The sequence below is a fragment of the Triturus cristatus genome, chromosome 7 (assembly GCF_964204655.1).
Source record: "Triturus cristatus chromosome 7, aTriCri1.1, whole genome shotgun sequence".
Lineage (NCBI taxonomy): Eukaryota > Metazoa > Chordata > Amphibia > Caudata > Salamandridae > Triturus > Triturus cristatus.
Window position 1 is genome coordinate 273,079,045 of NC_140590.1, and position 25,421 is coordinate 273,104,465.

At 46.1% G+C, this 25,421-nt stretch overlaps 1 protein-coding gene across 2 annotated transcripts in view; it reads right to left on the reverse strand.

The window, feature by feature from the left end:
• The window catches only part of POLD1 (DNA polymerase delta 1, catalytic subunit), a 509,877-nt gene that overhangs the window by 270,782 nt on the left and 213,674 nt on the right, over nt 1-25,421 (reverse strand). For both annotated transcript variants that reach the window (XM_085616214.1, XM_085616215.1), the window contains exon 18: nt 1,615-1,710. In XM_085616214.1, coding sequence (XP_085472340.1) covers nt 1,615-1,710 — 96 coding nt within the window. The remainder of the gene's footprint in view (nt 1-1,614; nt 1,711-25,421) is intronic.

Sequence of the window (25,421 nt, forward strand, 5' to 3'; positions counted from 1 at the left end):
GAGTCCTTTCCATGAGCCGTAGGCCTCACGGCGTGGATAGGCCCAGCGGGCCGCGTCGACGTCCGGAATCGAGCCGATGTAATCGATGTCGAGGATGAAGGTGTTTCGATGTTTTGTTGTGAAGTTTTTCGCTTCGAGAAGCTTGGAATTGATATTTCCAACCGGAGCGGAAAAGTTGCATCCGAACCCAATGGCGGAAAAAAACAATCTGGCGATGGAGTTGATGCCCATGCGCACTGCCGTCCAAGGGAGGAGTCACCTACCGCGTGACCAAAGACTTCTTCCGAAGACAACAACAACCTGCAAGCATCCGAGCCCAACACCAGATGGCGATCTACTATCCTAAGTGTGTGATCTGCAGCTCATATGCCTCGAACACAGAGATTATGGCGCAATGGAGCCTGAGAGGGCTCTACTACTAGACGCAGGAGCCCAGTCAGGGTAATGAAGGCAACAGAGGCGTAGCCATGCTAGATAAGCTACTCCACCAATTGAATGAAACCAGTTTTGAAGAGGAAACGTTTCCAAGGATTGACACTTGCAAGTATGCAAGACCACTGACAGAGTAGTGAGATAAGCTTTGTAACGCATACCCTTTACTGCCTGCAACGAAAGACATCAGTCCATATACACACAGTGTGTGTTTGAATGGTTGAGTAACTGTATGTGTGTCTGTTCGCCCTGAGTTGTTTAAACATACATACCTGTTGGACCCCTTCAGTTTTAATGACTATCAGAAACTAGCCTATGTGCATAGCTACGGAGACTTGTATCTTTTCCTACATGCAAACTCTTGAATCATGAATAAGTCAAACTCAGCATCAAGTGTCTGCAAGAACACAGCACAGGAAAACACTATTACTGGCAGGTCCTACGCACAGCATCCATCTTAGAATGGGTTATATACATCACAAAATGGCACGCATGCATCATGTTGCACCTGTGGCCATTTTGCCTGTTTACTTTAGCGTTCCGACATGGCCAATAGCCATCATACAACAGAAAAGTAATAATAAAAAAATGAAATGCATGGAAACTAAACAGTTGAAGCTAGCACCTCAGTACTACTGCAGAAATAAAAATAAATCACAGGGTGTGGCGGGAAGCACCAGAGAGCAACAGATGAGCAGAGGGTAGGGGTTTTTGCTAAAGGTAACTGGATGAATTCAAGGAAGCAGGAGCCCTCAGTCAATTAAATTAAAAACATTGTTTTAAGTAGTTTGTGTGGAAGTACTTTTTTGTGAGTTTATATTGGCAAATGCAATTGGCCAATGCCAACACTAATGGATAACTAATTAAGCCAATGTCTAAAGACAATGTCTATAACTGAAAGTGGAAGTCCAAAAAGCCTGTTCTGTATGTTTCTTGGTATCTATCTGTGTGTTGTGTGTACATTGTGACATGATAATAGCCCTCGCTAAATGGCAAAAGCATTCTTTAGGCAAGACCCAAAAATAGAGTTCCTTCAGTGAAGCGAACTAGTATATCTTGCCGGAGTGTGTCCAGATTTAAAGATCACTGCACACATTTCTTATCACCGTCTACTGTGGGACACCTACACCTAAAAAACAGATGCAACAAGTGTATCTTCTCCCACTTATCCGATGACCTTACCTTGGCATCTGCTGCATACCCGTTGGCCAGCGTGTACTTTGACTCAACAAGCTGCTTGGTCTTTTCAATCATTTGGCGGCCAAAACCAGTAACACTCTAAGTGAAGTGAGAACATGAACAGAAATCAGTGCAGGGTACAAATGGACCTCAGTATAGAGTTAAAAAAAAATCCATATAAATCATTGAAGGAGATCGATGCACTACATGGCATGAGGCCATACACACAGCACAGAAAGGGACCAACACATGGCAATGACCATATAAGAACAAGTTACAAATGTTTGTAAGACTCCTTGAGGTAGATAATCCAACTGCAGATTCCTCACCTTTAAAATATTCCCAGGAGCCAGACTGGGTATGGATGTTTTCACAGTAGTGCTCCTGCACACCGGTGTGTGGTGTTGTTGGTGGACTCCAGGTTGACCTTGCTCCACCCCGGAAGTAACAGAGAGGAGTCTTAAATAGGTGCCACTACTGATTGCCAATGTCAGTTTCTTGATTGTGCCCTCAGACGCAGAGGACAAAACAATTGGAGGTACCAGTGTGTTGATCTCTAATTTGGGACCCTTTTAGATGTTTAAAAGAAGCCACTCCACAGACCGTGGGGGGTGAGAGTGGGGGGCCGGGGGCAGATAATTTGCAGTTAGACAGTATTCACTAGAAAGATTGTTCCAGAAGGCAAGTAACTTGTCCTTCAGATGGATACTTCTAACCGCAGATTCCTCACCTTTAAAAACCAAAGCAGTACCTCCTCAAGGTCCAAGTCTGTGGAGTGGGCACAGACCACAAATATCTCTGCCGGATCGAACGGACGAAAATGCCTTTGCTGTCGGATTTGGTTGTCAAGGCAGTAGTACTTTGTGAATGTGTGCACAGACCCTAATGACGTGGCCTGACAGATGTCAAGGACAGGCACTCTTGCAGCCTTGGTTCTAGTACAATGAGCCCTCAGGCCTTCAGGAGACTGCTTCTTGGCCAATGCATAACGGATCTTAATGCTGAGGACTATCTACCTCGACAGAGTCCTTTCTTCCACCACCATACCTTTCTTAGCCCAAGACAACCCAACAAAAAGCTGATCGTCCACCCGATGGTCTTTAATGCAATTGATCAAGGATCTCATGTGGTCCAGTTGGCGCAGTCTCTCTTCTTTCGAGGGTTGAGGCGAGACAAAGAATGTTGGGAGAGTGATAGATTCCAACATGAAAAGACGTCACACCTTTAGGAAGGCATCCTAATCCTCCAGAGCAGTTTGTCTGATAAAGGGTGGTGTTGTGTGGCTGCACTGAGAGACCCTGGAGCTCACTCATGTGAGGAGCTGAAGTGATCACAATGAGGAAGATGGTTTTCAGACTCCGTAGACACAACGAGCAGCTGCACATTTGCTTGAGTGGGGTACACATGAGGAATGTCAGGACCAAATTAAGATCCCACTGTGGCATTATAAATGGTTTTGGAGTGTGTCAAAACTTTAACAGCATCACAAAAGGTGATTTAAACAAGAACAGTTGGTCAGGCATATGCAAAAAGGCAGACAAATAACCTTTAATGGTGTGGGCTGCAACACCATGCTGGGCCAAAGATATTACAAACAACCAGACATCAGGCAGTTTGGCTTGCAAGGGGTCTGTGTTGTGAAAGCCACACCTGACCACAAATGTATCCCCGCGCCCTGGGTAAATAGACTTTGCAAAGGGACACCTGGCCCCTAGAATAACATCCACAAGCTCAGGACGTGGATCGAATGAAGTCAACTGCCACCACTAAATCAGCACCCATGCAGGTGTAGATTGCACAGCTTCCCCTGCCCTGCTGAAGATGCTTCTGAAGCGTTAACCTGATCAGGAGACTGATGTTTATGCCCAAAATCTACAGGTACCACACTCTCCTGCCTAATCTGGAACCACTAGGATGACTTGAGCCCGGTGGTACTGATGATCTTCAGAACTCAGGGTAGGAGTGGCAGGGGTGCAAAGGCATACAGGAGTCTCGTGCTCCACTATAGCCTGAGTAAGTCTCCTAAAGAGAGCGTCCTTACGAAATGGAAGTTCAGTGATTTTGAAACAACAGTCGTAAAACGATCCAGCATAGGCTCCCACTGTCATCAGTTGTCCTGCGCCATATTGCCTCACCAGATGTTTCATGATCATGGCGATGACCCCAACGCTCCAGCCAACTCCCACCAAAACCATGTCACAGGACTCCGAGGCCTCACTCCACCTTGCTTGTTGAAGTACTACATGGCAATGGTGTCATCCATGAGGATCTGCACCAGCCTGCCCTTGATGTACGGCAGGAAGGCCTTGAACGCCAGGCAGATGGCCTGCAGCTCAAACAGATTTATGAAGAGCCGGGTTTCTGCAGGAGACCATAGTCCTCTGACCTACACCTCTCCCAGCTGATCTCCCAGTTCAGCAGGTATGCATCTGTCACCATCAGTTCTGGGAGCGGAAGGGAAAGCGGTCTGCTGCTGGTCCGGTAGCGGTCAAGCAGCCATTATTGCAGATCTTGTGCACTCTCCTCTGAAACTTGGATTACTTCAGACAGGTTTCCTTGGTGCTTGGCGCACCAAGACTTAGTATCCCACTACAGAGCTTGCATATGCCACCTGGCAAAATAGACAAGCAGAATGCATGACGCCAACAGCCAAAAAGCCTCAGAGCTGCTCTCACCGAGATCCAGGTTCAAGACTGAAACATCAGGATCATAGCCCGGACATCATGGACTTTGTGCAGTTCCTGACCTTGTCTTCTTCGCAACGTGTCCTGAAAAGCACCCATACATGGAAGGCTCGACGATAGACTATTAATGCAAGGGGGGACTCCCTCTAAAGAAGACTAAGGTCAGGGAGAAGAGGGGAAAACAACAAGAATATAAATGTACAAAAGAAGCTCCCTCACGACCTATTTCTTTTGCTATGTAGACAAAATCTAGTATGGCCTAAAGATTTATATGAACTATGTCAAAGCAATTCAACACTTCAACAATATAGTATACTTCTCATAATTTTATTATTCAAGGCAATTATATCAAAATACATTTCTTTTTTTCCTTTTTTTTGTAAAACAGAATATATATTCAATTTTGTTTATACTCAATTTTTCTCTTTGTACATGATAGCACACCAGCCTGCACGTTCCGGGCTAATGCAACATACTACTCTGGACCCCTAAATAAAAGATGATACAAAACAATTATCAATTCTCAAACTCACTCAATCACAACCTGACACACCCATACATCACCCAAAACTGCCATACACATCTGGGTCATGGGGAGACTTAGGACTAATTAATCTCCACGACCATGTTGGATGAACTGGTTCAACAGGGTCTGACAGTAAGGTCGACGCGCGTTTCGGTGGGGTAAAACAGACAGTGAACCACCTTCTTCAGAACCTTGACAAATAGTATGGTTTAACACAACCAACCAAGGGGTACAGGAGATGCAAATGTGCACCTAATATCCAATAGATACAAAAAGGCAACACTGACGGAATCAGTCACTGTGCTATGGCTCTTCAACAAACTAATATGTTCTTGTTTGTATCGGTTCTACGTAGCCATAGTTAATGCTTCAAGCATATGAATTTAACTGTCACCATTGAGTTCCTGAACGAGGCGTGTGATGGGCGCTTGATTAATATGTTCCGAGTCAATCAACGAGTCTCATATATGCTTAGATGTCCCGTGGTGTGAATAATTCCCGATTCTTTAAGTACCAGCGGGAGTATCCCATTTCGTAATGTGTCAAAGCTCTGGGACTCTCACTTGACCGTCAGCTCTCTGTGTACCGACAGGTGACACTGGCTCATTGGGGACTTATTATCTTTCTAGATTTTGAAAGTTTTGCTGAAGGATCGCTGCTCGCAGCTTCCTTGGTACTTTTGAACACGTACACTTTGAAACACAGACGCGGTTACGCGCTGCGGTTACAGCCGGTTTTGAAGTATTGGGGTTTGTTTGACAGAAGTGTTTGACCCTGTGGGCTATGTTTTGGAATTCTCTTGACCATTTGTCTTCTTGAATATTTCACGGTAAGGTTCAGAATTAGTGGTTTGTTGCATAAGTGTATTTTTGATCCCTCTTTTTCTGACACAGGCTTTTATGTTTGTGACAGAGAAGCAATTGACTTCGGCTGGAGTTAGGTTTACTCCCAATTTCTTATTTAGTGGAGTTCCCGTAGATGGTAAAATATTACTGTTATCCACTTGCCATTTCACTGGTGATACAGTCGGGTTTTCAGGCATGAGCATGAGTTTCACCCCATCACTATTTTGTTTATAAGGAGCACTGAGGACTCATCTTTCCTTGTTATTTCTCCTGTATTTACTCTTCATGTTTGCCCTGTATTTCTTGTACTGGAAACTCTTCCAGTCTTTGGCTAACACCTATATAGATCAGAGGTATACATTTTCCACTGGTATCTGCCTAGAATTGCTATACATGAGCCATATATGTCATTGATTTGCTGCCTTTTCACGTATGGGGTTGCTGTATTAACCTCTTCCATGCTCATGACATCTCCCGGCCGTCATGAGTCACAATGGGCGTGTGCGGACGACGGCCGGGAGACGTCATGACCACGCCCGCGATCGGAATGTCAGCACTGCGGGAGCGCTGCGGCGGAATTTGCGCAGCAGCGAAGAGGTTAAGATTGTTATGTATCAGGTGTATATTTAGACGATCGCTGTTTCTGTTAAATTTGTAGATTCCCCTGACAAAGGGCTTGTTCGAAGTCCGAAATGCATTGGGAAGCACATTGTATTTCATGATCATCTGAGAACTCAATGTTTTGAATCAAGAATTTGGTCTTTGACATTAAATCTACTGGATTCACATCTCTTTTTTGTATTGAGATTGTGATTCATTGGTTGACCCTATCTAGGGCTTTCTGTAGTGCACACTGTTTCATGAGCACTCGCTCAGGTTATTAGTTTTGATTACACAGGGGTCAGAGGTGGATCCCCTGTACAGAGTGTACACTAAACATATTTAAATTGTTTAATGTTTTGGATTTAGCCAGGAGTGCAAAACAACTTGTACACAACTGTCTAAAAGTGCCATTTTCAGAATTGTGACTTAAATCCAACTCTTAAGACAACAAACTCGACATTCCTACCTGCCCTGCTCCCAATTGAAAGCTATCACTTAATAAATGTAATAAGGTAAACCAATGTTAACCCTAGGGAGAGATGGGCCTTGCAGTAATGAAAAACAAATATATGATTTTTTTACCACCTGGACATGTAAAAGATAGAAGCACACATCCAGCTTTTAAAATACACTGCACCCTGCCCTCTGGGCTATTTAGGGCCCACCCTAGCAGTGATGTAGATTTATTTTGCCAGGTCGAAATGGCATTTTGAAACTGCACACACATGCAGCAAAGGCAGGCCTGAGACATGTTTAAACGCTACTTAAGTGGGTGGCACAATCCGCGTTACAGGCCCACTAGTAGCATTTAATTTACAAGCTAGGTACAGGCAGTAGCACTTTAATAAGGACTTCCAAGTAAATTAAATATGCTAATTGGGTGTAAACCAATTCAATCATGTTTGAAGGAGGCAGCACTGGCTAGAAATTGTAAAATGGCAAAGAGCCCTCACGATGGACTGGATCATCCAGGCAGTAGTGCTTGGTGAATGTGTGCAAAGACGCCCACGCTGCTGTCTGGCAGATGTCCATAATAGGCACTCCGCAAGCTAATGCAGTGGTCAGAGCCTTGGCTCTTGTAGAATGAGCACACGAGCCCTCAGGGCATTGGTTCTTTGCCAATGCGTAGCAGATCTTTATGCAGCGCCCTATCCATCGTGAGATGGTCCGTTTCTGCACTGACTTAGCTTTCTAAGCCCCAACATATCCTACAAAGAGTTGATTGTTCACCAAGAACTCTCTTGTGCGATTAATGTATAACGACAAAGCTCTTTTTGGGTGCAGACAATGGTGTGTGTCTCTCCTCTTCTTTGAGAGGGGGAAGCGGAGCAAAGAAGGTAGGTAAGGTGATATTTTGGCCAACATGAAAGGGCGTGACAACCTTCTGGAGGTGCAGTCCTTTTCACTCAAGCGGTAGGGCAACAGAGTAGACAGGTTCTCAGAACCAGGTTATCTGGCTACAAGGTAGTATATGGGAGGTGTATAGAGAAGGTGTGCTGTTTCTGATCCTCCTGACTATGTTAGGGCCACTAAAATTACTGTTTTGATAGTCACAAAAGAGCGCAGTTATAGAACGGCTCAAAGGGAGCACGTATGAGGAAGGTAACAACCAGGTTAAGATTCCACTGGGGCATAATGATTGGCCTTGGGCAACTTATGCTGAGGTCCTTTCAGGAACCTAGTCACAACAGGTGACTTGAACAAAGAAGGTTCACCCGGCATCTGTAAGAATGCCAATATGGAAGACTGGTAACCTTTAACAGTGCCCAGAGCAGAGCCCTGCTGAGCAAAAGAAAGAGCAAATAGCAAAACCTAGGATAAGGGCGCAGACAGGGGGGTCAAGTCTCTGTATATACACCATGCCATACATTTTTCCCAATGGCAGGCCTATACTGTCTTGCTGGAGGGACAGCTGGCTGCAAAAATAACATCACAGACATCGAGAGAGAAGTCCAAAGCTGTCATCTGTAGCTGCTCAATCTCTACGCATGAAGGCGAATGGTGCGCAGGTTTGGGTACAGAAGCCTCTCCTACTGCTGCAAGAGAAGATACTCCTGAAGTGGCAGCATGATCGGAGGAACGAAGCTCATGACCAGAAGCATGGGATACCAAACTCTCCATGCCCAATCCAGAGCCAGTATTTCCTGTTCTTGACAACTCTGGGCAGGAGTGTATCTACGGAAAGGCATACAGGAGGCCGGAGTTCCACTTGAGAAGATCAGAGTCTCAGACCAAGAACCACCTTGAACTCCAGCACGCAAAACTGCTGACATTATGCGTTCTCGGCAGCAGCGAACAGATCTAACCAAGGCTCTCCCCACTCTTGAAAGAGACGTTGCACCACTCGCATTTGGAGACGCCATTCAGCGCAAGGCATTGACAGCTGATTCCACCTACCCTGGCGTTTAGAGAGCCCACCAGGGAATTGCCATGATGTTCCAGCCATGTCCAGAGGCACAGGGTCTCTTGACAAAGATTCCATTAACATGGCGGTGGTCTTCTCCATGAACATCTGCACTAGCCTTCCCCTGATCGAAGGAAGAAAGGCTTTCACTCCCAACCGGATCACTGGAAGCACAAGCAGGCTAATGTGAAGCACTGACTCAACTGGAGACCAGTCTCTTCCGATTTCCACCTCTCCCAGATGGCCACCCCAACCCAGGCGTGATGAATCTGTCACTAACGTCAGCTCTTGGTGGGGAAGGGAGAGGGTTGAGCTGCTGACCCAATCACAGTGTACCAGCCACAACTGCAGGTCTTTTGCAGTTCCCTCCTGGATCTGAACCAGGTCTGAGAGATTCCCCTGATGCTGTACCCACTGGAACTCAGGCCCCATTTCAGATCCCTTATCTGCCAATGGGCATGTTTTACAAGAAGGATGCAGGAGGTTTAGAGGCCCAACAGACTCAGAATCTCACTGAAATCCAGGATAGAGGCTGAAACTTCTGAATCATAGCCCGAATATCCTGGGCTCGCCATTTAGGGAGATAGGCCCGAAACTGCACAGTGTCCAGAACGACCCAAGAGTGTCTGAGAGGAAGTCAGGTGTGACTTCAGCACATTGATAGTGAACACCAGCGAATTCAGGAAGCCTGCCGTAGTCTGAAGTGGGAGACAACTGCCCGGGGTAAGCCCTCCCTCAACAGCCAATCATCAAGTTAGGAGAAGACTGGAAAGCCTGACCTTCACGGATGTGCTGTAACCACCGCCAACACTTTCGTGAACACCCATGGGGCACTGGTAAGGCCAAAGAGGAGTACGGCAAACTGGAAGTGCTGTTGGTCCACTGTGAACCGCAGAAAGCGCCTGTGGTCTGACAGGATTGAAATGCGGAAATATGCGTCCTTCAAGCCCAACTCCGCCATCCTGTCTCTAGGGCAGACAGGACCTGAGCTTGGTTAGCATTCTGAACTTCTCTTTTTCAGGAAGAAGTTGGGCACCAGAGAGTATCAGGAATACAACCCATGACCTTCTGATGTCGGCACCCTCTTGATGGCTCCTTAGGCTAAAAGAGTCCACACTTCCTGATGGAGCAGGGAGAGATGGTCCTCTGTCAGACAGACATGGCATGGTTTCAGCCTCTTTGATTCCCTGTCCGGTGGCGTGGAAGGTAACGCATTTGAGCTGATTTTAGAGGTTTAGGCCTGTACACCCAGGATCTCAGGTGAGGAGTGCTGGGAGAGTAAGGCCAGGTCTCCTAGGGGAGGACAATGGAGTAAGGCAATCATGGAACTCCTGTGCAATGTAGCCTAGGCTCCCCGGAGAACGTCTGTTAGGCCTTAATTGAAGGGGAGCAAGGGTGCAGCCTAACCCGTTCCAGGACTTCAGCCAAGACATTGGTCTTGATCTCGACTGCTGGCAGCTGCAAGTCAAGGGTCTTCGCTGCCCTGTGCATCACTGTGGGAAAGGATGGGCTTTCCTCCAAGATTGTGCCCAGAGGGGAAAGCATGCCAGGGTTTGGGGAAGTGTCCAAACCATTGGCTTCACCAAGCTCCTCATACCAGTATTCAGATGGATCAAGGTACTCCTCCCAAACCCTTCCTCATTTCCACCTTTACTGAGGTAGGGATAACAAAGTGGCAGAAAGTCTAGGGGCTTGTAGGGCCTGGACGGCGCAGGCAAAGATGTCGGAGGGAGATGATCCTCTGCACTAGTGTGGGATGGGTTACACTCTGTGCTGGACAGCTGTTGTAGGAAGCTGGCTCTTCATATGATATATCAAGAATCTAATATACTAGGTAAATAAATAAAATGTAAAGAGTCAAGAGGTTTCCCTTATGAACAGCCAAGGGCTTGCTATGCAATCCCAAAGTGCTCTATTAGGGGGTAGTGTGGTCGAGCCTTAGGCTTAACACAGAGGATTGAAAGACATTTGTAAATATACACAATGATCAATACATGACAACACAACTCAAGAAGGAGATCCACACCAATAAATAACAAGCATTGGCATAGCCAATAGGTCTCCCTTTTGGCACCTTATAAATATTTAGTTATGCAGCACAATATCCTTGGTGCAACAACACCAACTGTTGCTTGGCTAAACACTTATAAGGTCCCAAAGGCGAGACCTATTGGCTATGCCAATGCTTGTTTTCTAGGGTGTTACATTTCTGTACCATGAACACTTTGGACTAAAGAGTGGGTAGCCTACAGCTGCAGGCAGAATGGTAGTGTGCGCAATATTGAATTTGGGAACAGCATGTCTTTGTGCATTTCTCTAAGTTTTATGTGAACAGACAGAAGCAATTTGATACATTTCAAGGGATGATGAACAATTCAATAGGAATGCAGTTACATAGAATATAAACAATTTATTAATTGCTAGTATGATGTCTGGAAACGGGTTGGTCAGAATATGTAATAGAGTTAAGAAAAAAAAAAAAAATGCTGTGCAGGTCTGTGAAAGTTGGTAGGACAAAGGTCATGTGTTTTTGAGCCTGTTAACCTTTCAAGCAAGAAGGGTAAATAAGTGAAAGAAACATGAAAGGGACATTGTACACGACAAGCATCAACTACAGTACATACGTTATGCAGCGCATGGGCGAGGCAATATGTGGGTAACGCCTAAGAATGGGAAGCCTAGATTTCGATAATGTGTTTTGCAGAGTGCCAGTGTGCTGTGATAAAGAAGGAAGGATAAACAAATTCAAACTTATTATTACAGAAAATCAAATTTGGGTATTTTACTCCTCCGGCCAAGCTTTAGGCTGATTTGACTGATACTTATGTGGCTGGGTTAGAGATCAGAGTGAGCTTGTGCTAAATGTATGTGCCTCCTTCGACACAGATTCAAGAAGTAGCACTCAATCTACAGCTCATATTCAGTAATTGTCACAGGTACTCAGGAAAGTACCTTTCCTAGAAAAGTCATTTTTGATATCATACCACACACCGTTCAAGTCTGGCATGAGCATAATGAACAGTAAAATGAACAAGCATTGGCGGCCGTGAAAGTGAAACTAATATCCCGTGCGGCCGTGAAACTGAAGCTGACGAAGAGGGAGGGGGAGAAGGGAGGGGGTAGGGTGCCTGCGAGTGGCATAGGAAAGCCATAAACTAAGGAAAGACAGATGGCGCCTGATAGGAAACTGAAGCGGTGAAAGTACACGGGCGCGCGCATGCACGCAAGCTTTAGGCCACAGGCAGCACTTTGATAACCCGTACACTAAATGTCTCGGCCAGATCAGAGCATGCGCTGGATCAGGCGAGACCTAAAAATAGCAAGTATATTTATATTTGTTTAGGCATCAGAGAAAACTGGTCAGGTAAGTATGTTTTTAAATATAAATTTTCACTTAAAGTGGACTCAGTTCAATTTCTGAGTTTCTGCAATGTTATCATAAGGAAGGAAGAACAAGTTCTGCAAACAGGTACAGTACATCGAATTACAGGACCAATCTCCAAGAGTTAAGGTGAGTGGTGGGCAAGGACCAATTCAGCACCGACAGTACACCACCAGAGGCACGAGGGTGATCAGGTGCAGGGTTAAAATCAGAGTCAGGAGCCCAAGGCATTTCAATACAGATCGGTCTTTGTAAGAGGTGGCTGCAGGCTCTGGCTAGGAAGCCAGTCGGGCTGAACCAGCAAGTGGGGTCAAGCCTTGTGATGCTAGGGGATGGGGGAACACCTTTGGTCTTCTTCTCAAAGGCCCAGGGGCGCCAGGTACCGGAGTGGCCATAGGCGTTGGATGTTTCCTTACCAGAGCAGTAGCAGTTGAGGGGGCCTGCGTGCAGAGGCTGCAGGCGACACTGGGGAGTACAGGAGGGGTGAAACCACGATGGGCTCTGGAGGGCTGAGGAACCTTGTTGGCACTGATGGCCCACTTCAACTCAGGCCGGAGGCGAAGGGTGCAGTGGTGGCTTCGGGTGTCGGGTTTTGGCAGTTACGGAGGCCTCAGAGCCTTCTCTTTTGTAGATTCTTTAGAACAATTTGCTGTTCACAGGAGGTCTTGAGTCTTTTTCGAAGGCAGGGAGTTCTCCCAAGTTTCTGGTGCCGTTTTTTTACAAGGGATGCAGACAGGTTAGCAGCTGCTTCTTGTCATGTTATGATAAATGAATTTACATAGCGCTATGAATACCCGAGGGTGTCTTGGCGCTAATAGCCAAGCACCGTACAGGAGCATCGAGTGAAGAATAAAGTACAAGTTAAAAAGCCAGGGCTTGGGAAGCTTTCTGAAAACCAGCAGAGAGGATGAAGATTTATTTATTAAGGAGTTTTATATAGCGCTAGACAGACCTAAAGGTATTGGAGCGCTTCACATCATGATCACTCGTAAGATACATAGACGATACTTAAACATACTAGTATATACAATGGCTCCAGACGTATCATAGTAATATCATCGTAGAGCGCACAATGCCACTTGCAGGGTATGTTATCACAGTATTATGTACACGGCCTTGTCGTCAGAGAGAGCACAAGGACTCGTGACGGGATTTTTATACTTTGGGTTCTGTAGAAAAGAGGTGAACCATTGTAGTACCATCTGTTCAGCTCCAGCCCTTTCTTGAAGTGCCTTGATGAGTAGATTATGATCAACTGTATCGAAGGCTGCCGAAAGGTCCAGGAGTATGAGTAGGCAACATTGGCCAGTATCAAGATAGTTGTGCATATCATCTATTATGTTTAGGATCGCTGTCTCAGTACTGCATCTTTTTCTGAAGCCTGATTGGTGAGGGTCTCGGAAGTTGGTGTTGTCTAGGTGTTGGGTGAGTTGGAGGAGAACACATCTTTCCAGGATTTTCGCTAGGAGAGGGAGGTCGGAGACGGGTCTGAAGTTATTTAGATCGTTTGAGTCCGCGCCCAGTTTTTTCAATAGAGGTGTGACTTGGCCGCTTTTGAGACAGTCTGGCAAGACTCCAGTACTCAAGGAGCTGTTTATGATCTTGGTCCTGTGCGGGGCTAGTGCGAGTTTGAGTTTTTTGGCCAGTTGGGTCGGGATGAGATCTAGGTCGTGTGCTGAGGGTTTGGAGGTGGAAATCATTTTGATGACCTTTGCTTCGGAGATGGGGTTGAAAGAGTTCCATAATTTAGGGGGTTGCTTGAGTGTGGGATCATCTTTTGTCTCTGTGGGCGATTTGCTGTTTGGGGGACTGCTCTGAACGACCAAGGAGAGTTCTATCTTGGTGATTTTGTCATTGAAGAAATAGGCAAAGTTGTCACACAGGTCTTTTGAGGCCACAACTTGAGTCGAAGTGGGCTTGGAGGTTTGTTGTCTGATGAGATTGAAAAGTTCTGTTGGTCTATTTTTTGCGTTGCCAAGGGCATTCCGAAAGAAAGACGCTTTTTCATTCATAGAGTATTCCAGTGTCTGGTGGCTCCTGCATAAAAGCTACAGCCGCCCCATCTAGCTTTCTTAAATCTGAATGGTGTGACTTTATATGTACCAGAGATCTAAGGTTCCTATTAGCAGTGTACCAGGAAATCGAGTTTCTCAAGAATTTTCGACCTGTGCCATGTAATGCCTTAAAAGTAAGACAAAGAGTTTTGAATTTGATGCGATTTATGACTATCAGCCAATGTAGTTATTTAATGGCCAAAGTGACAGACTGATGTTTTGGCAGGTTGAGCAGAACTCTGGAAGCGGAGTTCTGCAGAACCTGCAATTTATTTAGATATTGTTTCTGCAGGTTGATGTATAAGCCATTACATTAGTACATTTTCGATAAAACGAGTGAGGTGATGACAGTTTTTCTTGCGCTAACTGGAATATATGGAAGAATCTTTCTGATGATTCTTAACATATAATAGGAGGTGGATATGATAGAATAATGAATATGCTACTTACCAGTATGCATCTGTTCTTGGCATGTAGGGCTGCTGACATTCATATCTGTGCATAGATCGCCGCCTAGTGTTGGGTCCGGATGTTTGCACGTTGTTGTCCTGGAAGAGTCTTCGAAGTATCCTTGGATAGGTGACTCCTCCCCTGGACTACAGTGCGCATGGGCATCCTCTCCATCCTCAGATTGTTTTTCGCCATTGTGGCAGTGATGGAGTAGATACAGAAAGTGATGACCATGCTTGCAGTAATTCTGAGAGCTGCAGCTGCGACAGGCGCCGGGGAGGAGGGAGGGCGATATGAATGTCAGCAGCCCTACATGCCAAGAACAGATGCATACTGGTAAGTAGCATATTCAGTTCGAGGCATGTGGGCTGCTGAATTCATATCTGTGCATAGAATACATAGCAGTGCCCTCTATTAGCGGCGGCTACCCGTGCCAGCTGCAGCGGTCTGAAAAAGCGTCTTGAGAACAGCCTGACCTACAGCTGCCTGCTGTTTTGACTGCACATCTACACAATAGTGTTTTGTAAATGTGTGTGTAGTGGACCATGTGGCTGCTCTGCATATATCATGCAGGGGAATATTTCCTAGGAAGGCCATGGAAGCCCCCAACTTACGTGTTGAGTGGGCTCGTGGTGGAATAGTTAATGTGCGTTTTGCCTTTTGATAACAGATTTGAATACACTTAACTATCCATCTGGCTATCCCTGCTTTGGAGATGGCGTTACCTTTGTGGTGTGGGGCAAAGGCAACGAACAGTTGTTTTGTCTTCCTGAATGGTTTAGTCCTGTCGATGTAGTACACGAGGGCCCTCCGTACATCTAGTGTATGTAGTGCCCTTTCTGCAACAGTTTGTGGGTTTTGGAAGAAAACGGGCAGTTCAATAGTCTGATTCATGTGGAACTGCGATATTACCTTGGGCATGAATTTGGGGTTGGTACGTAGTACGACCCTGTTGGCGTGAACCTGAATAAATGGCTCTTGAACGGTTAGTGCCTGGAGTTCACTAACTCTTCTGAGGGAAGTGATCGCTACTAGGAAGGCCACTTTCCAGGTAAGGAATTGAATCTCGCAAGAGTGTAGAGGTTCAAAGGGTGGACCCATCAGGCGTGTGAGGACCAAGTTGAGGTTCCACATTGGGGCCGGTGGGTGACTAGGTGGAATGACTCGTTTGAGCCCTTCCAAGAATGCTTTGATGGCAGGCACTCTGAATAGAGAGAGGTGCTGCCTGGTTTGCAGATAGGCTGATATTGCGGTCAAATGGACACGTATAGAGGTGTACGCCAGATTGCATCGGTATAGGTGTAAGAGGTAACAGATGATGTTGTGGAGGGATGCGTCCAGCGGGTTGATGTCATTATTACCGCAATAAATGACGAACCTTTTCCATTTGGCTGCATAGCAAGCCCTGGTAGTGGGTCTCCTGGCCTCCTTGATGATGTCCATACAGTCAGGTGGCAGGTTGAGATAGCCAAACTCTAGGACTTCAGGAGCCAGATCGCCAGGTTCAGCTGTTGTGGATCTGGGTGCTGAACCTCTCCATGGTTCTGCGTCAAATGCGCGGGTTTGATCCGCAGCCTTTGATGCGGCACCACGGAAAGTTCGAGGAAGGTGGTGTACCACGGCTGGCGTGCCCACGTGGGAGCAACTAGGACGAGTGTCAGGGAGTGTTGTCGTAGTTTGCGAGCTACCAGCGGTATCAATGGCGCTGGGGGAAAAGCGTACGCAAATCTGCCGGACCAGTTCATCCATATCGCATTGCCCTGCGACTGCGGATGTGGGAATCTGGCGGCGAAGCTTTGGCATTTTGCGTTTTCGCTTGTCGCGAATAGGTCTATCTCTGGATGACCCCACTGCTGGAAGTACGGTTGGAGTACTGATGGGTGTAACTCCCACTCGTGCATCTGTTGGCTGTGTCTGCTGAGCAGATCCGCCATCTGGTTGTCCTTGCCAGGGAGGTGTTCCGCCATGAGGAACATGTTCCTTTGAATGGCCCACTTCCACATGCTCTGAGCCAGATGAGACAACTGTGGAGAGTGTGTTCCTCCCTGCTTCTGTATGTAGTACATGGCAGTCATGTTGTCCGTCCGGATCAATACGACTTTGTTGCACAGGTGTACTTTGAATGCCTTCATGGCGAGGAAGATTGCCATCAGTTCCAGAAGGTTGATGTGCATCTTCTTTTGTTGTGTAGTCCATAGTCCCTGCACTGTGTAGTGGAGTACATGAGCTCCCCATCCCTGGAGAGACGCGTCCGCTGTTAGTACTATTTGTGGAACAGGCTCTTGGAACGGTCGGCCCTTGCAAAGGTTTTGTGGATTCCACCAATGCAGAGAGTTGTATGCCCGACCGCTCACCAACACTAGGTCTTTCAACTGTCCTTGAGCCTGATTCCACTGACGTGCTAGGCACTCCTAAAGTGGGCGCATATGTAACCTCGCGTGCGGGACTATGAAGATGCAGGAGGCCATCATGCCTATCAACTGCATAAACACTCGCGCTGGAAGCGAGTGATTGGGTTTGAACTTGGAGATCAGCAGTTGTATGCTGTTGATCCTCACTAAATTTGGCTGAGCTGTGGCCGCCAGAGTGTCTATAGTCGCACCTAGGTACTGTTGTACGTGTGCGGGCTGGAGATGGGACTTTGGGTAATTTAGTGAGAATCCCAAACTGTGAAGAAGGTGAATGGTGCGGGACATGTGGCTTGCACATTGCTGGGCTGACTTCGCTTGAACGAGCCAGTCGTCTAGGTAGGGGTAGACGTGTATATGCTGCCTCCGTAAGTGTGCTGCCACCGTAGCTAGGCACTTCGTGAAAACCCTGGGCGCTGTTGTCACGCCGAAGGGAAGGACTTTGAACTGATAGTGCTGCCCCTGAACAGTGAACCTGAGGTATTTTTTGTGTGAGGGGTGGATGGGTATGTGAAAGTACGCATCCTTGAGGTCCAGTGAGGCTAGGAAGTCTCCCTGCTTGAGAAGCGGAAGGACTTGCTGTAGGGTGAGCATGTGAAAGTGCTCTGAAAGAATGTACTGGTTCAGGGGTCTCAGGTCTAATATAGGCCTGAGCGACCCGTCCTTCTTTGGAATTAAAAAGTAGAGGGAGTAAACCCCCGTACCCTGCTCGTGGACGGGTACGACCTCTATGGCGCCTTTTAGAAGCATACTTTGCACCTCTTGCTGTAAGAGCGTTAAGTCCTCTGAGGACATAGGACGGTTTCTTGGTGGTATTGTGGGTGGAGTGGAGGTTAACTCCAGACAGTAACCGTATTTTACAATATCTTTGACCCACCTGTCCGTGGTGATGGAGTTCCACGTGGACAGGAACCTTTGTAGTCTTCCCCCGACAGGTGTTGTGTGGTCGGGAGGAAGGGAGAGGGCGTCACTGCTTGTTCTTGGGGGAGGACCTGGTGTTGCCGTAGCCACGTCCTCTGCCCTTTGTACTGGAGCCACGATATCCACCTCGGGTGTTTTTATCGTAGGTGGTCTGTGTATTGCCTTTGTTATACGTCTGTTGTGACCCCTGTCCTCTACCTGCCCCCTTGTTTCCGGGGCGACGAAAGGAGCTGCTCCGAAAGGACTGAGTTTGGAGGGCGCCCATGGACTTTGCAGTGTCCGTGTCCTTTTTTATCTTTTCGAGGGTGGTGTCAACCTCTGGGCCGAATAAATAGTCGGGGTTGACGGGCTGGTTCAGGAAGGCCTCGATCCGACCAGCGCCACTTTCAGTTTCGGTTTCGTATGAACCGGAGCAGCTTTCGGTTTCGGTTTCGTGGTAGGGAAACCAGCTGGCTTATGCAGCAATGGCTGCCGCTGAACGTCCGAGGCCGGGCCCGAGGGCGGGGCCGAAGAACTACGGGATGGGTCTCGGGTAAGGCCCGAAGGCGATCCCTCGACCGGAGCCAAAGGCTGTGGCGCTGGTGTTTCTTCGGTTTGAACAGGTAGGCCTTGTTCATCATTGGAGCTACTCTCTTCGGCCCCTAAGGCCTCCTCGTCGTCTCCTAACTCGGTGTCGTCTTCACCTCTGTGGAAGAATGACTCGTCGCCCTCGTCCGATCCGGGGTCGTGTTCGGAAACGGGACTGGGGGGTATGACTTCTAATTCCTCGACGTCGGCCTCGTCGAAGATGTCTGTTGGGGCCGGTGCCGCGTGCTGCGCCTCGAGTCTCGCCGCTCTTCGGTTCCTTAGAGTCTTCTTGGAACGGAACCGGGCACAGGCCATGCATGTCGATTCGTCGTGGTCCGGCGAAAGGCATTTGTTGCACACCGGATGGACGTCGATGTGTGGGTACTTCGCATTGCATACCGGACACCTTTTGAATGGCGTCCTGGATTCCATCGTCGAAGTAGTCGATGGACAGGTAAATGCGAAAGAAGTCGGTGCTGAAAGTTAGTAAACTAACAAAATTCTATCGAAACCCGATCGATAAACAGTACCGACGCGAACTAAAGGCCTTTTGGCCTCGACCAAATATTTTCCTAACTTGAGCTAAGATAGCACATCCGAACCCAATGGCGGAAAAAAACAATCTGAGGATGGAGAGGATGCCCATGCGCACTGTAGTCCAGGGGAGGAGTCACCTATCCAAGGATACTTCGAAGACTCTTCCAGGACAACAACGTGCAAACATCCGGACCCAACACTAGGCGGCGATCTATGCACAGATATGAATTCAGCAGCCCACATGCCTCGAACACTTGCTTTCTGAAATTAAGTTTGTCGTCCAGAATCACTCCCAGACTTTTAACCTTGGTAGATGGAGTAGGAAGTGCGCCCATCTCTGGTGGCCAGCAGTCAGAAGTCCAAAAGCAAGGGTCCTTTCCGAAGAACATCACTTCTCTCTTCCCAGCTTTTGTGGCTCTTCTGTGTCCTCTTTCTTCTTGGGATTTGATTAGGATCTGCCAGGATCTGCTTTTCTGGTCCCAGGGCCTCCTCTAAATACTGGATTTAGGGGCATTAGGGGTGAGTAGGGTAGTAGCCAATGGGCTACTGACCCTTGGGGTCACTATGGCCCCTAAATGACCACTTCCTGTGGGAAGTGGGCATAACCCTGTCCCAGAATTCCTAAGTATGCCATCACTAAGATGGCTACTTCTGAAAAAACATGTCAACCTCACAGTATCTGCGAAAACCAGAAACAGCTAGAAACCCTTGGGCATGTGCCTGTGAACATCCTGTGAGAGCTACAGTTAACTCTAGATGGGCCCATCAATATTCAGACGGAAGCAAATATCAGCAGATGGCTCTATGACGACACACAGGAAGCCAGAGATGCCTTTGTATGGGTCAATTGTGATAGCTTCATATATTATTAATATTTTATAATGTTTTGATAGGATGGGTTTTTACTTGAGTCAATTTGTCTTTGCACTGAAAACAAAGCAGGCTTGAGATTGTGTCTACATAACAGTGTACCACTGATCAGCATGAAGGAAGTGGAGATAGAAGAAGATTGGGTATGAGTATTCTACTGGAACATGGAGATATCTGCAGGAGATATGAAGAAGCAGAGTAAGCTGAAGATACCGGCATGTCATTCTGTAAGCAAGATGATTGAGGTGGTATGCCTGCTAGAAACCCTTGCACAAAACAGTTGTATACATTTGCAGGAGAGGGTTTTGTGATGTTGGAGTAAGGGATAACTGCAGGCTCGGATTTTGAAGAACATGAAGGAACTAAGGAAATATGAATGAGGATCTGTGAAGATCACACGAGTGGACACATCTCTATCAGAGTTAGACGTAAATGCTAGTAAATTTCTCTTCCTAACTTATGGGTAAAAAAAGTATGTATAAAATTAAAAAGCATCTAGTCAAAAAGGTTCTTGAGGACAGCTTGAAAGAAAGTTCATGAATGAATACCCATAGGATAGTCTTTATAGATTGCCATGTTTAGATGCTCACCCAGCTGTCTTGCAGAATAGAAATGTTATGTTGTAGAGACCTACCTAGAGCAATGTTGCCACCAAAGCGGCCCTTAGTGTTAATCCAGAATAAAGGTAAGTTGAGTAGCTAGCTTTTTAAAGTTCATCTGTAATGATTTTTAATGTACTTTAAATCTCAAAGCGGACAGATCCAAAGCATATTATCAGCCACCAGAAAGAGAAGTTCTCATGCATGATTCCTGAAACTTGACAAGTGAGACAAATCTGTTATAAAGGAATCAAGGTGCAGGCATGCAGTGGGCACATCAGACCATATACAAAGACTTAAACAGCACTCTCCAATACACTAATAACCAGTGCCACGATCTCAGAGCACGAATGCAAGACTAATTTCCAAGGAGCTACGACCTTGAGCTGCAGCATTTGTAAGGGTTGTAGGAAATAGAGAGAACGTAGGAGAGTGAGCTGTGCTCGACTATCAGAATCAGAGCCTTGACCGTCCATAACTCTTTCAGAGGGTCAGCAAGAGGAAATTGAAAGCTTGGAATCTAGGATTATGCACTCTGTCCTAAATCAGAGGACCAGATTGCTAATAAGCAAATTTCCCAATAAACCCCTCATGAAATATTCTCGGTCTTCGTATGGTACTGCTTATGGAAGTATGCTGTCACCCAGTTATTAATGTCCCAAATACAGGAGTAGAATGCTGAACTCAGCCTGCCTGAATTAAATTTGATGACATGGGGCCGTCCAGGACCTCAGTGCATTTTTATGTATACCCAACATAAAACAGAGGTCTAGGCAGGCAAATCTATCAGTACTATGATTCTCTAAAAAGAGTGAAGGTTGCTGTCTTTCTATGTTACATGTTCACCCTTACATAACCTTGGGAGCACTGAGCTGTTCAGTCTCAACTGATAGAGAACACGGACAAATCTGACCATAAAATCTGCCTGAACACTGGAGGCGCCTACTAAACTGAAAAGGGGGAATCTATATGACCTCTGTCACAGCCCTGTTGCAAAGGTCAGTTGCAAGATGGCACAGCAGGTTAGAAAGTTTACCTGCTTCTTTACATAGAACATGGCAGTTGTTCTGTACTTTATGATCTACGCTGTCACTGGGAAGCTATGAGCTAAATCGAGATTGAATTGTTTCGAAGTTTCTCAAGCTGTGTCTGGAAAGCTTCATTTTTTGCATCTTGACGTGAGCAAATATAGGACAAAAGCCAAATAGCCCTCTGGAACTGCTATGTCCCAATCGATTCTGGGTTGAACAAATAAGCACAGGGCTGATAAGGGCCCAATATTAACTTGGAGGAGAAATGACATAACTAGTAGCTGGTTGAGTACAACGCCACAGCAACTAAAGAGATTATTTGTGATGGTGCTGGTGATGACCTTTCCACATTTACTGACAGTGCAAGGTGAAGCTGAAGGACCCAATGAAATTAAGTTGTGCAACTCCAAAGGAAGTCACGATGCGAGTCCCTGCTGCAGTAAAACTACTAACTTCATAACTTTGGTGAAGCTCTTTGCACTGTTTATGGACATACTTACCACACAAACCTGTGCAGTCCTCAAATTGGGATATGCACATTTGCATTATTCATTCTGAATGAAAACAAAAACATGCTCATTGCTCCCCATTTTGAAAGACTTGCTTAGTAGGAAGAGGCTGAAGAGTTGCAGGTTCTGTGATGATACGTTTATCACGGTTTCTATTCTCCACAAGAAAGAAGCAGGAGTTAACATCAAGTGACATAGATGTCGCTTAGAGCAATCAAATATACACTTGCCAAGGGCTTTTGACAGATTGGGTGAAACTGAGGAGGGATGGAGAAGACAGAGAGAATCGACAGCTGACAACATCAAGCCCACCACCATAGAAGTGATTGATGGTAGAGAAGAACTCCTTCGCTCCACAGAAGGACCATCAATGTTTTCCATCAGTCCCAGTTGGGAATGTTTTACTTTAGGATGGGACAGGTAAATAACCCCAACCCCTCAGGACAAAGATGTTTTTGGGCTGAGAAGGTACCTCTGTGCTTATGATAGAAGTGTTTTAAGGCTGTGTGAACACATTGGCCCAAACACTAGCAGATTTGAGCTTCTTGAGCAACTTGGAGCTGCAGCTGGTTTTAGATGCGAGAGACACAATTTCATCCACTACCGCAAAAACAAAAGAGCAACATACCTCAGAGTGATCCAGTTTTATTGGTGCCTAGTAAACAACCATATTGGATGGTTGTGAAAACAGTGAGCAAACAGTAGATACCTGGTTAATGGCGAGTAAAAATAAAGGACAATCCACCACAGACCCTTATTTCCTTTTTCTCTGTCCAACAAAGCCCAGAACGTTCCGTAGGGGAGTAAAATTAAACATGGAAAGCCATGGAATAAACACATTCCATGAAGAAAAGAGCCACAAGGCAAGCAATCAGACTCAATAAAACAACCATGGGGAACTGCAAATAACTGAGTGAGTGTCAGCCTTTGAAAACATTGCTACTTGGGATGCATGTAATGAAGTAGGTTATACTTTTTATATAGTAGATGGAGGCATGAGAACTAAGCCAGATGTTGTGTTCAACAGAAGGCCCAAAAAGAATTTCAGGGAGTCTCCACGGCTCCTTAGTTAAGTTTGGTCACCTCTAAGCTGTAAAAACAGGTCTGAAAATTCGGACACAGTTGTATATACCTTTAGGCTAGAATTATTTAAAAAAAAGCCCTGTTTGTGCAGGGGCACCCACTTGCTGGAGCTGTGAAGGCACTGAAGTATGAGATGCATGATTTAACTATGACAAATAGCGAGGGATATGCAGTTCCAATATGTATAAAGATGGATATATGCACCAAGACAGACATACGGACATATACTGGAGCAATCAAATGATAATCAGAGCCAGATACACTGCTGCACTCACTAGAGAAACAGTAATATACAAACACATCAAAAAATGCCCCAATGAGCAATAGCTTAGTGTCCCACTCATGCAAGATGCAGCAGAGCACAAGAGAACCAATTACTGGGAAGCGTACACAGCACACAGTCTACCCTAACTCATAGAGACTCGCATAGCAAAAAGGAAGAGAGACTTACAAAGTAAACTGTAACACACAAATGTTAAAGACAGCAGGTATATATGTAGAAACACATACACTAAAAGATAACTATCTGAATAATGCAGCTAAAAGAATCAGTGTCACACACAGAAAAAGGATATCACGAAAGAGCAAAACACAAAAAAAAGATACTACATAACCTGTCAATGCAGACTCAGTGAATAATACAGATGACAATGCAACGAGACATAGTGAAGTACATACACAGCAAAAACATACAGCTAAAATGCATGTTGCAGCCACAGAGAGCATCCTATCCATGTATGGTGACCTAAGCACCAGAGAACGTCAACACACAGCAACATATCACACACACTCATAGAAGGCACCTCTATCGCATGTACTAGGCGTTCTTACCCTGAACACTTATTCCTAGCACACATCAATGCACATCCCAAGCTCATTCTCCCCACATCTGGCTGAGCTCCTTGCACAGGTCACTACACATGAGGAAGTGACAAAAACACCAGGGAGAGGATCGGTCCTGAAAAGTCGCTTACTGTCCTTGCTGTGTTCAGTAACCGCCACTCTTTACAGAAGGACACAGATGCACAGACACTGCCTGCTGCCACTACACTCGCCCACGGCAGATCGCATATGCTAGTGAATGAGTGAAGTAGGTCCTGCTCCCCTTCCTTAGATGTAAAGAAAAGCCTTTAACAGATGGCTGCTTCACGCTGTTACAGTCACCGTGCTACCTGCCTATGAATATACTGAAGAGCTTTCTTTACTCATGTTCTGAGAAGGGTGCAGCCTGAACCCTCACAAGAACACAGTAAAAATAACCTTCTGTGACCTAACAGTACTCCCTCTGGAACTCATTCCCGTTAAAGGGGCATTCCACTGATAAAGCCTCTGTGTGGATCCACCTGTCCTTCCACAGTACAAAGGTGAATAATTTGACGTGACTAGCTTTTACGCCCTCCTGAGGGTAAAGAAAAGTTAGCCACTCACTGATGGTAAAAGAAAACCTTGTCCTTCTATAGAGGGTTTTGTAGGTATGGAAACAAGCTGATGCTTGATATGACAGTAGACCTCTGATTGAACGAAGGATCGACAGGGAGATAAACGATGAGAACTACATGCCTACAGAAAAACTCATCACTAATTCTGTATATTCAAAACAGTGACAGGAAGTGTATCTCCTGGCTTTCCATAAGTACATTGATAGTTCATTGATGTGAGGACCACCGCCAGTTATTCGTCAGGTCCACAGAAAACCTATTCACTTATGTCTCAAGTGCCCTACCCTATTTACCAGTCCTTGCGAACCACCCTGAAAGCACTGGCACCGGCCAAGCATCAATGTTACTCTGTTGCATCCTTGATGCTGCATCTCAGGTGCAGGGACTATGCCTGGTTAGAGAACCTAGCAATAGAGAAGCACAGAGACCAAAGGAATCTGCTTGAAAAAACGTGAAAATGTTAGATGACTTACAAATCACACCAGCATTATTTTTTTATGCAGCACAAGTAGCTGCATGTTTCTATATGAAGTTTGTAATAGCTACATACTCCAGAAATCAGCAGATGGAAAGGGTCTCGGAGGAAAAGCCAGCCTCATGTACATGTAAACCGAAGGGTGTCGGAGAAAAAGCCAGCCTCATGTAAATGTAAACAGAAGGGTGTCGGAGGAAAAGCCAGCATCATGTAAATGTAAACAAAAGGGTGACGGATGTAAAGCCAGCCTCATGTAAATGTAAACGGAAGGGTGTCGGAGGAAAAGCCAGCATCATGTAAATGTAAACAAAAGGGTGTCGGATGTAAAGCCAGCCTCATGTACATGTAAACCGAAGGGTGTCGGATGTAAAGCCAGCCTCATGTAAATGTAAACAGAAGGGTGTCGGAGGAAAAGCCAGCATC